The sequence below is a fragment of the Mangifera indica genome, chromosome 18 (genome assembly GCF_011075055.1).
Source record: "Mangifera indica cultivar Alphonso chromosome 18, CATAS_Mindica_2.1, whole genome shotgun sequence".
NCBI classification, from domain to species: Eukaryota; Viridiplantae; Streptophyta; class Magnoliopsida; order Sapindales; family Anacardiaceae; genus Mangifera; species Mangifera indica.
This window is the reverse complement of record NC_058154.1, coordinates 12,432,707-12,451,042: the sequence shown is the minus strand read 5'-3', so window position 1 is coordinate 12,451,042 and position 18,336 is coordinate 12,432,707. Positions and strand designations below refer to the sequence as shown.

The 18,336-nt window shown below is 28.5% G+C and overlaps 1 protein-coding gene across 2 annotated transcripts; it reads left to right on the top strand.

The window, feature by feature from the left end:
• Positions 1-2,803: 2,803 nt before the first annotated feature.
• LOC123201516 (50S ribosomal protein L30-like) lies at positions 2,804-4,961 on the top strand. 2 transcript variants are annotated; one of them, XM_044617052.1, is made up of 3 exons: positions 2,804-2,949; positions 4,271-4,486; positions 4,584-4,961. In XM_044617052.1, exons 2-3 carry the CDS (start codon positions 4,295-4,297, stop codon positions 4,713-4,715), a joined length of 324 nt encoding a protein of 107 aa, XP_044472987.1. In that variant the 5' UTR covers positions 2,804-2,949; positions 4,271-4,294; the 3' UTR covers positions 4,716-4,961. The 2 variants fall into 2 exon arrangements, with proteins under 2 accessions (XP_044472987.1, XP_044472988.1); XM_044617053.1 differs by having other exon boundaries at positions 2,827-2,949; positions 4,280-4,486.
• Positions 4,962-18,336: the final 13,375 nt, after the last annotated feature.

Sequence of the window (18,336 nt, the reverse complement as noted above, 5' to 3'; positions counted from 1 at the left end):
TACTAATGAGAATAAACAAAATAACGTATTATTATATGATTAGTCAATTTTGAATTAAAGATCAAATAAATAATTAGATCGATGAATCATATTTTATATCTATCTATTACTAATAGGGTTACAAAAGCCAAACCGAGCAAGTATTATTTGGCTTAAGCTCGACTAAATTACATTTAGATAAAGTTTGAACTCATTGAGTTGAGAAGTTCTTTGCTTGAACTCAAGATAAGAATGATTTACTCAAACTTAGTTAAAAAAATTATAGTCAAATTCTTTAATTTATATATTTATCAATTATTCTTGTATTCAAAGTTAGATAATTTATATATTTATCAATTATTTTCGTATTTAGGGGTAAAGTGTAAGATTTTAAACTTTCAAAAGTTTATTAATATTTCCCTCAAGGAGGCCAAGAGATCCCGAACTCATTTAAGTCAACCAAAAGCGAGATTGAGTTTAATGCTACAATAATCAAGCGGAGTCGCTAGCAACTCACGAGTGGCTCAACTAAGGGTGAATGCAAACTAAATCAAGTTCAAACACCCTTGAGCTTGAGTTTGAATCGAATAAAAATTGAGTCAGTTTTAGTTCAACCTAAGTTTATCGAGCCAAAATTAAAAATAGTTTGAGTTCAATTTGGTCCTTATATTCAAAGTATGAAGATTGATTCAAATTCATACCTCTAATTTGTAACTCAAGTTTGTAGTTCATTGATCAAACGATATTATTTTGATAATTATTTAACATTATTTAAATCAAATCATAAGTCAAGTTCTAATCGAATTAATCTATCCGTTCGAATTGTAAGTCCGACCGAATTGAACTAACTTATACAAATGCATGTACCCGCACAAAAAATTTTGATATCGGATTTTTTGTATAAAGTTATAACAAAAAGATCTGTTAAAGCTAAACCACCTACAAGCACAAATCAAGGAAAGCCTAATCTCATGAGAACCATCACGTATAAAGTAACCTATATAGAAAACATGAACATCAAGCTTCATAATAGTAACTGAATCAGCTTTTTTGCATATATATATAACCTCTGTAATCTCCTCTAATGCATCTCCAAATGACCCGGCTGTCCAATTATGCTCTAATCACTTTCCTAATTCTAGTTCTTTTTCCCTTTGCCATAGCTGATAGCCGAAACCAATTTTGTGCACAAAAGGGTGCTCCAAAGTTCCACCAATGGCTCTCTAGCATCATCCTCATGGCTGCACAGAGTAAGCAACAGAGGGCACGGGCGAGATCCGCAGCTGCCAGGGTGCTGGAACCGGCTGAAGGAGCTCAAGAAAAAGTTTGTATTTTAGCAGAGTCTGTAAGTTCCCAACAAAATTTTCTTCTTACCAACCCCACAAGCTGCAAGATAGAGCAGAGCCGGTGAGCCCAACCCACCAGCACCGACAACTAGAATTAAAGACTTCAATAAATTTGACTGCCTTGTAACCAAAATTAAACAAATAAAAATTTTCAAACTCAAGCAAAAACATCATAAGAAGATAGAAATTTGAAGACATAAATTGAAAAATAAGACCTTGAACTCCAAAGGAAGGAAGCAAGAGGTGGCGACTGTAACGGTGGATCATGTCCGGTGATAAGCCATTGGAATCAACGGTGGAGATTGAAGGACAAGAACTGCTATTGACAGCATTGTTTTTCTCGCGAAGCTGAGCTTCGAGAATGGAAAGTCGATGCTCAATGTCGTTCTTAGCAGACTATAGGGTTTCGAGTTCCCTGAGAATTTGAGACACGTCAGCACCATCTGCTTTTGGCTCCATTCGCGAAGAGCCAAACAGTTGTTGCAGACGGCAGTGAGTGAAGTTCAGTTTACAAAGAAGACGAGTTGATACTCGGTCAAACTGTTTGTCTTTCGTTATTAATCGTGCAGAATAATATCATATTAACCTCTAAAATATTAATAAGTCACAATAAAGTTCCGTTAATTTTGTTTTTCACATATCGTCCTCCGCTTAAATCACTCCAAATAATCGATACGAGAATCTTACGATACACGATATGGATTATACAATATAATACATATTATCAATATAGATTCATATTTTTAGAAGTGATGATGTAGTGTGAGTATGTCTAATAAGTTTTATAATTTTTAATGAATATTTATGATATTTTTCAACATATTAATATAACAATTAGAGGTTTTTTAAGTGGTATTTTATACTATAACACGATACATGAAACGAAAAATTAAATTTTCAATACGTGATACGATATACAATTCTGTTATCATGTTGAAAATAATATATGAGTGGATGAAGACTTGTGACATAAATTTATGGTTGTTCAAAACTAGTTAATTGAACTAGTTTTATCACTCTTTTAATTGAATTTCGATTTGATCATTTTTTTAATCAAAATTTAAGTTTAGATAAAACTTTAAACGAAAACTGAACTAATTAAAAAGATTAACCATTTTCTAGCCAAACGAAAAAAAATAAGATAATTAAAGTAAATTTTTTGTTCACTATTTTTGAACTGAATTTCTATAAAGGTGATCATTCTGACTTCAATCTTCAAAATTTCATCAATGTTTTCTTCGTTTGTTTAAAAATTTTAGCTCAAATGAGCTGAATTTGAGCATTAAAGTTTGTCTCACTAGAGATTATTTTTCCTTTTATTCAATAATTTGAACGGGTTAAACTCGATCTCGAACAAACTCTTTTTCAGCCCAATTCTACCTAAATCCACTTCTAATATCATGCATCATAATAATTTTCTTCGGGTCAAAAATTGGGCCTGTTTTAGCCCATCTTCGGCCCGTACAAAAATCAGTCCATCAAGAGCCCAATAGAAACTCTAAAACCCCTCTTCTCTTCTTCGCCGCCTGCTTCTCATCCAACGCAAACTACCGACAGCTGCTGCCGTCGCCACCGCCACGCCCTTCATTTTCCGTCAAAAACTGGCCAAACTATAACTCTTCTAGTAAGTTCATGTTCATATCCTTCGTTTTTTATTCGCTCTCCTCGTCTTAAATTAGTTTTAGATGATAGCTTTCTACCGTTACAGTTTAATTTGATTATAGCTTCTATATTACTCAGTTCAAAGGCCGTGTAATGTAAGTTTCATTTGGTTTAAATTATACCCTTTAAGATTGTATTTTCGGGCGCTTCAGTTTGGATGTAAGTGATTGCGTACTGATATTGAAATTTTAACTTGGCGAACCAATTTGTATATAAAAGATCATGGACTAATATTGAAACTTTTGCTTGAAGCAGTACAAGTCAAATGATTTATTCTTTTGATTCATGTTATTACTAGTTTTATGCTCATTGATACAGGGCCTGAGCTTCCCCTTATAGTTTTAATTTTGTTGCATCCTTGCTCAGTATTTTTGCAGGTTTTGTATTTGCAGATTGCAGTGCATTATTGATGCTTTTTGTGTGCATGGTGTGTTGATTACAATTTCCTTGTTCCTTTAGCTTTAGTTGCCATCTGGTTGTTGAAGTGTTTTTGAGTTTGTGATGTATATTCTACAAGGGGGTTATCTGAATTAAGGAAGTGTGGATTTTGGATGTGGATTTTCAAGAAGATTTGTGGTGGTAGGGGAGAGATTAGACTGATAGGCTTAATCTCGTAGCCCACCACTAATCTCATATGGGGTGTGTAGGCTAACGGGTAGAATAGGAGCTTACGACTTGCATGCAGAACAAGTGCAACCTATTGTGAACTTACAACCTGCGAGAACACATGTTAAGTATTTGTTAGACAAAGTTTTCATGTAGAAATTGTATTAAAGTATATGTAAAATGAACGTGTGTCAAAAAATAGAGTAAGCTATAATTAAGAAGCCAGAGAGTGAACAAAAAATCTTTTTTTCGTCTTGTAATCTTCTTCATTCATAGTGAAAATTTCTTCATTTTTTGCTCAAGGTTTTTCTCATATTGAGTTTTCCACGTAGATCTTGTGTTCTTCTTTGAAGTATTTGTGCACTTTGCTACATATGTTCTTTGCGTTCCTCAATAGCTCGAATGGCTCTATTTAATTTCTTTTTGTAGTTTGTATGTGTTCTATGGTAATTGGGTGATAAGTAATGACAGGAAATTACATAATTTTTGTGTTTGTTGCACTTGCCTCCATATTTATTAGCAAAATAAAGTTGGGTTAAGGACTAGCTCTGAATTGTCTTTTTTAATTCTAGTGATTGACTTGATTAGTCATGTATACTTGTATATGTACTTCATAGTTTTTTCTATTTTCGCTTGAAATCTATTCGCAGCAATGTTCATGGTTTTGATGTCTGTAGGAGTTTCAGTGAAACAAGAAAGAAATGGATGCTTTCAAAGCTTTCAAAGCTTGTGTTCCAATTGAATGGAGCTCTAGACTATATATAACACTTGTGAGAGGGCTGCCCGGCACAAGGAGGCTTCACCGGCGCACCTTAGAGGCATTACGCCTTCGCAAATCCAACCGCACTGTTGTACAGAGGAACACTCCTAGTCTCAGGGGAATGCTTCAACAGGTATAGAACAAACTTTGATTGAATTTTTTTTTTTCCTATCCAGAAGATTTTGCTATCTTCTTGTTCTCTTTTATCTGTTTTTGATGTCGTTGCACAGGTAAAAAGGTTGGTTGTAATTGAGACCGAAGAGATGTACAAGGCTCGCAAAGAGAAGTTAGCCAATCATCGAGCTCTACATCCCCCCTTGATCATTAGTCATGTCCCAATTTCTGCACCAAAATCTACTTAGCAACCTTTGAAACTTTTCAGAGGCTTGCTCTTCCACCTCTTGTTTTTGAAGCATTTCTGTTTCTATACAATTTTATGCTTCATACTACTTTCATTCAATTCTATTTTAACTTTACTTTTGGCTGTTAGATGCAAGCTCTTTACAAATAATTAGTCTAAATAGTTGTGTATTTGACTGTTTCTGAGATCAATATCTTGTAATGCAATTCCCAACAGTCTAAAATATGTTTCCCCTCTTTTCCGCCCTGACTCTTTGGTCTTAAGAATACTGGTCGTAAGAATGAGTAATTGCTTCTTTCTCAACAACCGATTTTTAAGAATGAGTAATCCTGAACTGCCCAATCTGAGAATGGACAGCTAATGCTGTCCGTTTATATATGAGGGTTCTATGGTTGGTCTGTGACCCCTAGATGCCAAAGGCGATCTTGGGGTAATCTCATAGTCGGGGTGTTTTAGTTTGTTCTCCTTCTGATCTATTTGTATATGATTTAAGTAGATACCCGGGATAATTTTGAGCCCATAAAGCCTAACACAAATTTTGATTGGGCTTGTATCAAAACTGGGTATGGCCATTAATATCTCTACAAAACCTGGATAAATGATGGCTGACGGATTATATCGGTTCGGTTGAAAAGCCAGCATTATGTTTTTGAGATGAGTAATATTATACGTATTTATATATGATTTAAGTAGATACCCGGGATAATTTTGAGCCCATAAACCCTAACACAAATTTTGATTGGGCTTGTATCAAAACTGGGCATGGCCATTAATATCTCTACAAAACCCGGATGAATGATGGCTGACGGGATAAATGATGGCTGATGGATTATATCGGTTCGGTTGAAAAGCCAGCATTATGTTTTTGAGATGAGTAATATTATACGTATCTATTTTGAATATATATTTTTACGTATTATTACATGATTAAGTGTTATATTATCTTTAATTTAAAATTATTTAATTACATAATAATACACATCAAATATATATTTATTTATATGTTCACTGTAAGTATATATAATTTTATTGCTTTGGGATATGCTACTAATGTACTAGCTGCTCAATTTCGAATGCAAACCTAAATCAAATTGGTTGAATTTGAGCTAAAGAATAAATGAATTTTCATAAATGAGTTGAGTTTGAGTCTCAAATTAACAAAACTCAAATGGATTCTATAGAGCTAGAATTGATTTTGAGTTAGGTTTTGTTCAAATTTAATTAAGGTCAAATTAAGTCTTATATGCTACAATGCTCGCACCCAAATTGAATAATGAACTTTTTCGTTTTTTAATAAAGAGTAGTGTTATATGCAAAAATAATGTATATAATTTTATATACATATAATGATATATCATCATATAATTGAGTTTATTTCAAATTATAGATAAAATAATATTCAATTATATTATGATATGTTATTATTTGTGTATAAAATTATATTTGTTATTTATACATATAGTTTTATTGTTTAATAAACGCCACCGGTTAGGTTTTTATGGTGGGTTCCTTATCGAGCCAATAACTTAATGAAAGCTTAGTACCTCTTGGATTTTAATCCGTCAGCTGATCAAGACTCAACCATGGATCTTTATTTTCTGAAGAAAGATGGAGAATGGTAACTTCCACAAAAATAGATCGTAGAAAAATAAAAAGAATATGAATTCTTGTTAACTTTGCATCCTATTGTAACAAACTACACACTTCCAGTTACCTTCCTATAATTGGTTTGAATTAAAATTGAATTTAATTCAAATCAAGTTTAAATAAGAATTAGTTCAATTTCAACTTAAATCGAAAAGGATTAGCTTGAGACCCAAAAGATGAAATTTCTTATGGACTCAATACAAGTTGAATTGACTCAATGATAAAAACTAGTCAATCTTTGGTTTATGTGTATTTCATTTATGAAAACTAGTCAAATCATTAGTTCATATACATATCAAGTTTCAATTGAAACACGTTTGAATTCAACTCGGTTGGTCTAGGTTGCAAGTCAAGTTCAAACTAATCCGGATCGCATCCAACCTTCATCATGGAGTGTATCACCTATCCAAAACACTAATCTATAACTTCATTACGTGACATTTGGTCAAACCAATAACTAAAGGCTAGTTCAAGTGATGGATTAAACTAAAGTTGGGACTATGAATTGGGATGAACTTCGGTCAAACAGGTTTGTATTCATCGGTTTTACACTTAACTATAGGTTTAACAATACACAGGTTTGACCATTGATTGACTTGAACCAACCCTTTCAATAGGTTGATATCAGATCCAAATATAAAATTATTACAATATACACTATTATTGCCAATTATTTTACCATTTTTTATATTGTTACTTGTGCATAATATACAAAATTTATTGAGGAAATGCCGAGGCCTCCCAGGACACAACCCTGTTAACAACTATGCAAATCAACGTGAGGGGGACCATTTCTCCATTTCTTCAATATGCCCTGGGGTCTCATCACTCCTGCCGAAAAAAAAAAAGCCGTCTAATCTAATTTTGACTGTGGACTCCATTTCCATTCAACTTCCTTGGCCTTACCAAACGACGTGTCGTACAAGTATTGGCCTTTTCCTCCTTCAGGGCTAGAAAGAGTGGCATATTGCATTAATCCTTGTTGCGTAAACAGCTATTTCATACTCGCTTTTGCGCCTCAATTTTAACAAGAAAACAAACGGGCGGTGAGCAGGCGCAGCAAGCTGGCAAGAAACGTGTAGGGTTTCATACAAGTCTAGTCTGAGCCTAAATACGGTTCAGTTTAAATTTAGTTCGGATAACGACTAAATTTGAATTGAGTTAATTTAAATTCATTTATTAATTTGACTATAATGAATTTGTGTATGTAGAACTTAAAGCTCACGTTTGAGTTGAATAAGTTTTTATATTTGATCTTGAGTTCGAGAATGTTTGTTACATATTATATGTAAAAGAAAAATCATTTTAGTCAATTTTAGCTTAGTTACAATATCGAATCAAGTTTAATCTGAGTTATTCTCTCAAATCGAGTTAAACTCAAATTAACTGGAAGGGCACTCTCCAGTGAAGATAAACTCAAGTTGACCAAAACTTGAGTTTAATTCAGTTTGACTCCACTTCTAGCTCAGATGTAAAATGAGACGATTTAAATTTGTCGAACTGATATTTAAGAAAGTTGAAGCTTGGTTTGGCATGAAAGTTTGAATCTTGAATCTTAGCTCATATTCGTGACTCATTGTTGTGGTTTGAGTTTATAATTCATTTGTGTAACTTGTTTTAGTAATAGTCAAAACGACATTATTTTACGTATCAAAACAACATTACATCTTTCATTCCTAAAACAATTTGTTATTACTAATCGTTTTTTTCAATTCCATTCGAGCTATAATCAAATATAGCTAAATAATTGTCTCACAAATTAAATTGAATCAAATTTTCCCTAACTCAAGTTAAAATGAGCCAAAAAACATAACTCTTGATACACTCAAACTCGACTCAAATATGTTTCAATTTAGCCGTAATAAAACTAAATACACAATTTTTTATATATAAATAATAATATATTATTATATAATTAAATATTATTTTATTTTTAATTTTTTATTATCTAATTATATAATAATATATTATCATTTATATATCAAAATTATATCAATAATATTATTCATCTGACATAATCCCTTAGCCTGGTTTCCGGGAAATGACAAAAACAGTTGTTGGTGGTGTGCAGGTGGCTATGGTGGTGCCTTGCGCCCACCAAAGCGTGTTCTTCAAGAAACTTAAAAATTAATAATTTAATTTAAAATAGAATTTAATTTAAAATGATTTTATTTTAAATTTTATCCTGACTAATTATTCATTAATTTAAGTTCGGTTTAATTTATAAAAATAAAATTTATTATTTAGATTTATCTACATTTCTTTAACCCAAACTTGAATTCGGTTCCCCAAGGAGAGTTAGGATTACGGTGACTGTTATGATGGTGACATGGCATGGCGTTACCGGTTCCGATAAGCTTATTCTGACCCCTAGCTCACTCTAACCAAACCCATTTTAAATCAATGACCTGACCCCACCTTTATCTGCTACACAATTTTTTTTAAAATATGAATTAGCCCAGGAAAATACATTTGGAAAATAATGGGAATGCCCTACTAGGGTCACTTTATAGATTTGCAAAAACTTGACTCATCTCTTCTTTTTATTATAGTTAAAGAGTTACATGTTTAATCTATCTAGGCCTAAATTTATTAATCGATCTCATAATTATTATATTAATTAAATTAAAATTTTAATATTATTATATCTTTAATGGGATTTATTTCATATTATTTTGTTTGAATTTTTATACCGTTCTTTGTTAAAATACTTTTATAGATTATATTCATTCTTTCTATCTAGTAAATAGGTAAGTATAAAGTAGGGGTGGATTCAAAATAATCTACTTCGGGTTTGAATCCACCTTTGATTCGAATAAGATAAATTGGAGTTCAAATTTGGTTTGATAGTTTAGATCAAATTTACTAATTTACCCATCAAAAAATATTATTTATCTTGTTAATATCCCTCTGATGACATTATATACCTACTTAATGAATTTAAATGATATTATAAATTCAAAACAAATTTGAACTAACGTTTATTCGAGCTCAACTTTGCTCCTATACATATTTAGTATAAATCAATACTAATGTTTTTTAAGTTTTGAATTAAAAAATAATAAAACTAAATCATTGATAAAATATATTTAAATATTTAATTAAATATTCAAAATTAAGTTTCAATATTTTCTCTTTTTATTTTAAAAATAATTAATTAATTAATTAAATATGTCAAATGTTTTATTGGAATACATGAATTTCACTTTATATTTTAATAAAATTATATGAAAATATTTCAGACGTATAAATATATATATTTATATGTATAATTATATAATTAAATAATTTTAAATTTAAAATAAAATATTATTTAATTATATAATAATTTATATATATATATGTAAAATAAAGACATTCAATATTTTTTTTTATATTTATATAATTATCTTTAAAAAAATCAAAGCGGTCAAAATCTGATTTTAATAATATAAATAACAGACCAATCAAATCCCAATGGGACACTTGTCACTCACTCATGGACTGAGGCCGTCTAAAAGGCAGCACAGCTGTCGGTTAGCGTGATCACGAGTCACGAGAAGAGTCAGACTCACCTGACCATAGATCCTGCATCTTGTCGACTCACCCAAGCTGGTTCGAGGTGACCCGATGACCTGCAACCGCCTGTAAAAGATTTTTTAAAAATCCCCTATGGGTGGGCTTTCGTCACAGACAGACACAGCAGCAGCAGCTTTGGGCCTCTTGGGGGTGATGAGCCGATGACGTGTCCTTTTGTGTGGGGCCCATCTGCACGTTTTGAGAGGAGAGAGGCGAGGCGAGGAAGGTGAGGGTTTTGAATTTGATTTGAATATTAAATTCCAAAGGATTAGGTTTTTAATTATTTAATAAATAAATATTTTTTTTTTGAGAAACCCTAATTTGTTATAAAATAACATAAAATTTATTTTATCTCCTTCATTTAAAAAAAAATGAAAATAATTTGACTTCACCGGAGCCCTTTTTCTTAGTTGTGGATACGGGCTTAACTAGTTCAAATTCAAATTTATATTCAATTTAAATAAATTGAATTTAAGTTAAAATTATAGCATAACACCAATTATTTTAAAATCTAATTAAATCAGTCGATTCAATCAATTGAATCAGAAACTGACTCTAAGTCTGATCATGTTAATATAAAAATACAGTTTATGTATTGACTCTATCAAATCTAGTTAAAATTAGATTTAATCGAATAAATCGATTAAAACTAGGTTTGACCAAAATTTAGAATATTTTGCAAATTTTAAATTTTTTTTAGTAATTTGATTATTTTTTGTTAAATTGGATAAATTTTTAAAGGTTTGTAAGAAAAAAAAAAAGTATCTCATATCCATTAAAATGTCTTCTATAGACAATAATTTACAGAATTATGTTTTTTTCCTATACCATGAGATTAAGATTTTTTTATTTTAATTGTTTCATTAAAATCAAATAAATAATTATTGTTCTTTAAAAATAATATGTTCTAATCTTCATAGATATGGGTATCTTGATTGATTTTATTTTTTACAAATTTTTAAACAAAATTTATTTATTATAATTTGATAATAAGTTAAACCGATCGAACTATAAACTAGTGAGACAACCAATTCGATCACTGCTCCGGTTTTGAAGACATTGACAACAACTATATTCTAGGTTAAGGATTCATTGCATTATTACATTGACGGTCTTCTTCTTCTTCTTCTAAGACTTTTTTTTTTTTATTGTGATTTTTCTTCTACTTCTTGACATAATTATTTACAATTTGAGTCAATTTGAATTCGAATTAGTCACTTCAAAAACCCTAGTTTATTAAATAAATTCAATAAATGTGAGTATGATCATAACCTCTCAAAATAAAAAAAATTCAAATTTATATTTAACTCGAATAAGTTGAACTTAAACCAACACTCTGGAGTGTCATTTATGGATGATTTTCTTCTTTAGCAACCTTCTTTTCACAACTCTTCTAATTTTCTCATGATTATTATTCTTTTTCTTGACTTCATTATTCACCATTTAAGTTAACTTGATCTTGAACTGACCATTTTAGATTTAAATCGAATTTGAATTAACCAACGTTTGAACTCAACTCAGCATTAATCCACCTCTAATCTTTTCAGATATAAGACAATCGAAATTGAATATAGACAGATACAATTTGATTAGATTATTATGTGTACTATATTTTGAGTACTTAATTGGTATCCAGATTATATATTATTATGTGATTTGATATTACTTTATCTTTAATTTAAAATTACAAAATCACATAATAAGACATTACATATATATCCAATTAAATACTTAAAATTAGATATATATAGTTATATCTAAGGTTGGATTCAACCCAAACCAAGTTCGAGCTCAATTTCTATGATATCAAGCTCAAGCTTTTAACTTAGTTCGTTACTAAATCAATGTCATTTTAATATATATTGATCAAAATAATGTTATTTTGAATAAATTTTTTAAATTTATAAGTTTGATAAACTGAACACTCTAAAACTTAAAGTCAAAAATATTAAAATTTTATATTCAAATTCATTTGAACTGAATTTATTTTAAACTTATTCGAATTAAGTTTGAACTCAAATTAAGTTTAAACTCAAATTCAATCATAACTGGATTGAAAATGATTATTTGTAGGTGAAAAATAAATATTTTTTGTAATTGATTATTATGAAAATTTTATATTTTATTTATTTTCTATCAATTTTGAGGCACCTTTGACTTTAATAGGTCGAAAATAATTTTAAATAATTTGTAAAAAAAAAAAAAAATGATAGGTGAAAGTGCGGTTGGGTATTGATGGGCCCAGTGAGTTTCTGGTGAGGTAGGGGCCCGCCCAGCTGGTGAACGAGATCTGGGCATGTTTTCAGGGGTACGTGGTGGAATTTGATTTGTCGCAATTGTGTCCTCTTTACTACATAATAATTATTAATTATTATTATATATTACACCAAATGTTTGGTACACCCCTAATTTATTATTACTATTTCCACTATTTAATAAAAATTACTCATGAAATTTCATTTTTATATTTAATTTTATTGTCTTATTTATAATTAAAAAACAATAATAATTCAATATGAACGTAATATATAACTCATATAATGTAATTTTTTTTTAAATTTTAATAATCTATTATTATCATTTTTATCGGTTACGTTCAATCAAATTTAAATAATATAATTTTGGATTTAAGTTATGTCAGATCGAATTCAAGTGTTAGCATTGATTTATTTTATAAAACTAGCACAATCTTTATCTCGAGCTCATTCATTTGATATGAGTTTTAATACAAGCTTGAACTGACTTGATCTGATATGAATCTAGTTGACCAAACAATTAAATGTGATTCAATACTATTCATTTGATGAGTAAAACCATGTGTACCTAATTTGGGTATACAATTGTATATACACTTATATGTATCATCATATGATTAGATGTTACTTTATTTTTAATTCAAAATCATCCAATCATGTGATGACATATATAAGTATAGTATTGCTCTTCATTTGACTCAACTCTATATCAATCGTGTATAATGACTAAAATCTGTTTTAATCATTTGACTAAACCAAACTTGACATTAAAACAAGATAAGTTGGCAAAACTGGTAAAGTATTATAATTTTTAAGAAGAAATTTTGAGTTCGAATATCTGCTATACTTGTAAAACTCTCTAATTTATTGCTTATCAACAACAAAAATTGACACCGATTGCTGATATAATGTGAAAACAATAGATAAATATATTTTTTTTTTCAACCAATAACATTTTTATTAAATATTTACTAAATAAATATATAACTTTTTATAATAAAATTATATACACTTATAATGAAAACTAATTTCGATATTAATGATAATGTATTATCATGTAATTAAAATATATTAAATTAAAAATAAAATAAAATTTAATTATATAATAACAAATCATTATATGGGACATATCGTTGTTTAACCTTTTATTATATTGTAGGCATACTCACTTGTCAATACTAGTCGCCACCATAGCCAAACTTTTGAATCTTGGAAAGGCAATAGGCAAAGTTGACCTTGAATTTTTCTTGTTCATATTCCCACTTTGCCCACTCAAACTTGGGTTCTGGTGAATTGAATGGGGCACAATGGAGACCTAAAACTTGTGCACATTCATTAGGGGAATTTGATGCCTTTTGTGATTTTTTGTGGGTTGAGACATAATTGTGGGATTAGGTGATTGATCTTGTTTTTTGCCGTGTTCTTAAAAGGAAGGTATCACTTAATTATGGGATTAGGTGATTTTTTGTGGGTCATAGTCTTCCTATTCCCAATCCCAATTCACATAGCTCATCCTTGCAATATTATATATTGTTCACAAAGTACCATCTAATTTATTTTTCTTCTTTTCTTTAACCCATAATACATCGTATATTAACAATTTAGTATTAACGGATATTATCAAACTAATGTAATATTTTGTGATCGAATGATTTTAAATTAATAATAAAATAAATAATTGAATCATCATCGGTACTCAATTATATAATAATATATCAATTTCTTTGTATCTTTTAATACCCATTGTCTGTACATATATTTTTACTCAAGAGTGACGTTATATGTAATTATAATGTGTCTCAAATAGAGTACTCATGATAACGTGTCACTGTGTTATTTGATGTTTCTTTATTTGTACTCAAATTAATACTTATTATAAGTGTACGAGTGATATTATATACACTTATAATGTATATTAATATAGTTATCAATGATTATGTATTACCATCTGATTATATAATTTTAAAGATTTCATCTGACTTTTATTTAGTTTTATAAAAAGAAAAAGATAATTATATGATTGGTGATCAAATTTGCTAGGAATGAGAGAGGTGTGTGGCGCCTTTAAATCATAAAATTTATTTCTTTAGTTGAAATCAAATAATTGGATGTTGCTCAACTTTCTCTGCCAAATATGCCCAAAAGTGGGTAAATTATGAGGCATCATGGAGGGTGGTTATACCAATAGTTTGGTATTTCTGGTAAATTAAAGAGGAGAGAAACCAAGAACCCTAGAAGCTTCATAGAGAGAAAAAACAAACATATTTTGGGAGAAAGTAGTTGTTATTTATTAGGTAATTTTGCTTAGATTTAGCTTTTAGCAAAGCTAATGACAAGATTAAGCAAGTGGGTATTGTCATAAACTTCTTGTTTGTGGAGAATATTTGAAATGCATATTCAATTGTTTGCCCACAATCTCAAACTTATGTGGTGTCTAGTTCCCACAAACAACATTTGTCAATTCTTGGTGATCAGAAATATTCTCATGTCAACTTTCATACACTGAAACTAAGTATCATTTACATCAAGATTAAAAAATTTATCAGAAAAATCATCTCTCGACAAAATCAAACCCTAGACTTGGTTTTACAAGCCGACACTTACAAAATCAAACTATTATTCAAAAGTTTGTTTTGTATCATGGAAAATAATTATAATTTGTTTTTTTTATTCATTTTCTTAATTGAATTAAATTATTTTTAATTTTTTCCTTTTACTTTAAGTCTTCAACTAGTTTTAAATTTTATAAAGAAAGTTTCCCACCTAAAATTAGTAATTATATCTTCTATGAAGGTGAAAGGTACAATTGGGCTAACTCTCTTTTCTTTCAATTTTTAGTCATTGGATGGCCACATTTTTGTGGTCCTTAAATCACCTATAATAATCATATTGCATGTATTAATCATAATACAAATATAAGTAAAGACGGTAATATATTATTATATAATTGAATAATTTTAAATAAAAATAACGTGATATCTAATTACACGATAACATGTTAGTGTTTATATTTGTATATATACATATTATTAATACTTATAATATTACTCAATCACATATTTTAAATCATCAATAAATGTGTATACATTTATATGTATCATTATATAATTAAATGAGTTAATGATAAAATAACATCTAATTATATGATGACGTGTAAACAACACCCAATTGGATACTAAAAAATGGTGCAAGTGCTTCCAACAAGTCAAAACAAAACGGGTATTTGAAAACATTTTCAAAAAATTAAAAATTTAAGGGTAAAATAAAACCCAAAACCCCATTTTGGTGTTCTTCCAAACAAAATTGGATTCAAATTATAAATTTGAAGATACATTTATAATTTTTTTTTTGTGAGGTAAAATGTGAAATTCAACCTCCCATGCGTTATAGTTGTAATTATTGATAAGTAATCATGGCAATAAATGTCACATAATTCACTATGATTCATTATTTTCTTTTTCTTGAATCATTGAATTGGCTATTTATTTAGGGTGGGAATTCTAACTCAAATTAGAATTTCAATTTGGCAACTCAGTACTCGTTTATTTATTCAATAGTATTATTTGTTTTACTGACGATATTATTTATTCTCAGATAATACTATTCATTTTGTTGATAGTCCTCTGATAATATTTTATACTCACTTGAACAAGACTGAGTTTAATATTATGAATTCAGATTGAGTTCAACACCTTCACATTTACTTTTCAAGAAAATGAATTTATTTTTCAAATACATTAATAAGATGCTGGCACATGTTGTATTATTGAGATTATTTCCAATATGTTTTAAAAAAATGGAGATTGTGATCTAGAAGGTAGGTTATTTCAAAGATTCAATATATAATAGATCTATTCTGGAATTTGATATCTAAAGTAAGAAATTTTTGACATAGAAAGTTTAGATTCTTCCAAGAAGTTTGTTTTTACTAGCTTCATGGCATAATTAATTAAAGTTAGTATAAGATAAAATTTCTCTTTACTCAAATTTACGGAATGATACTCAAAACATGATAAATCACTCTGAAATGACAAAATACATGAACCTAAACAAGGTACATCTTCAACAAATGAATCAACTTGATGTATGAGTAGAAGCTTCCTCCTCTAGAAGTAGAAAACATTTTTTTATTATCACGTATCTATTATTAAAAAGTAAATCACTCAAACCAAATCAAGATCATATAATTATTCTATTTTCATATGAAGTAGAAAAGGAAATTAAATTTGAAATTAGTGTATTGAATGTAACATATAGATATGTAATTATATCAATTGTCTTATAAATAAAAAAAAAAAATCATACAAAGGTAGAAGACGATCCTACTAAGCACTAATGGGGAATTTTGAACCCCTCTCTATGGATCTCTTAATAATTCTCTTGTAAATAATATTGACACTTTGCCTATGTTCTTATTAGAAATGTAAATAACATAGTTGTAAATTGGACTGTTGACCATCAAGTCTAATTACGTTAAAAATATATTTAACTTTATATGCTCATTGTTTCACCTCACGAGGCCTAGCCTCAAGGGGTAGCCTCGAATATAATTGGTTTTTTTTTTTAATTTTTAGGCTCAACTAAAATTATGAATTGTCAAAAAAAAAAAAAAAAAACCTAGACATGCCATTTGAGAATCCAAAGAAAATGAGTGAACATAGGAAAGAGCAAAAATTAGAAAAGAAAAAAAGATTGAGTTGACAACAATTTGGCAAACAAAAGATCAAAATTCTTTTTCAAATAATGAAGAATGAGGAGCAATTGTCCTCACCTAATTTTCATTAAAAGAATAAAAAGATTAAAGCTGCCCACAAACTATTCATTTTCATAAATATTCATTTATCTAATAATAATAATAATATATCATCATATAATTCAATGATTTTGAATTAGTAAAAAATGATATTTTATTATATTCTGATATATTATTATCATTATACAAATTAGTATTTATTATTCATAATCTTACTATAAAAAAGTGAAAATAATTAAAGGTGTGCATAATGTGATTCAAACTATAAAATCAAATTAAACTGTTTAAAAATTACGATTTGATTTGATTTGGGTAAAGTTTTTCTAAATTGTTTTTACAATTTGGATTGCGGTTTGAGAGATTTATAAACCAAACCAAACCATAAATTACATTTTTTAAAGTACATATATATAACTATATTTGATAAAAAATTTTAACAAACAATTAATTGTACAACTTTTTTTTTCATATTTATTTATTTTCATTTCATGTATATTGTATATATATTTACTATTTATTTTGCATGTTTATATTATGTTTTAAAAACTATAATTCAATTAATTTTATTAAATAATATATATTTAGAAATAAGTGATTTTAATATGTTCAAATCGTAATCCAAACTAGACGAAACTATATTTTTTTCAATTTGGTTTAGTTTAGATATTTTACAAATAGTTTTTTTTTTCAATTTAATTTGAAAAAGCTTTCAAACCATATCAAACCAAACTATACACACCCTTAAAAGGAATGTTATTATATGTTCGGATATTATTTTATCTATAATTCAAAATAATTTTTATAATAACATGTCAGCCTTTGTATATGTATTTGTACAATTTTGTTTTGTTTTGACATTCAATAAAATTATGTATACCCATTTTTATTACACAATTCGTGTGCATAGATGATGTATTATCATATAATTAAATGATTTTAAATTAAAAATAAAAAATACCCATTTTAATACACAAATCTGTATACACTTATATGTATCATCATACGATTGAATATTACTTTATTCTTAATTCAAAATTATCTATCATGTGATAATATAAATAAGTATATACATATTTATATACCCAAAATAGATAAACATAGTTTTATTGATAAAAATTATATTAAAATATATATATATATATATATTATTACTCTTTTATATTATCCTAAATAAATAAGAATTTAAATAAAAGGGGGAAAAAAGGGATAAGTTTGGTAATATCATTATGAAGTTTAAATATACATGTTCAATTATTAGATTTGGAAAATGATAAAATTCCACCATATCTTCTCATTATTAATAAAAGTGTATTTATTTTAATAGAAATATAAATATAAATAAAAATAAAAATGTGATAGGGTGTTCTAACCACTTTACAACTATTCGACCCCGATAATCCATCGAACTC

Excerpts from the sequence above, each read along its gene's own strand:
- LOC123201516 (XM_044617052.1), top strand. The coding sequence starts at position 4,295 with ATGGATGCTTTCAAAGCTTTCAAAGCTTGTGTTCCAATTGAATGGAGC. Across the intron at positions 4,487-4,583 it reads TCAGGGGAATGCTTCAACAG|GTAAAAAGGTTGGTTGTAAT; the intron begins GTATAGAACAAA and ends GTCGTTGCACAG.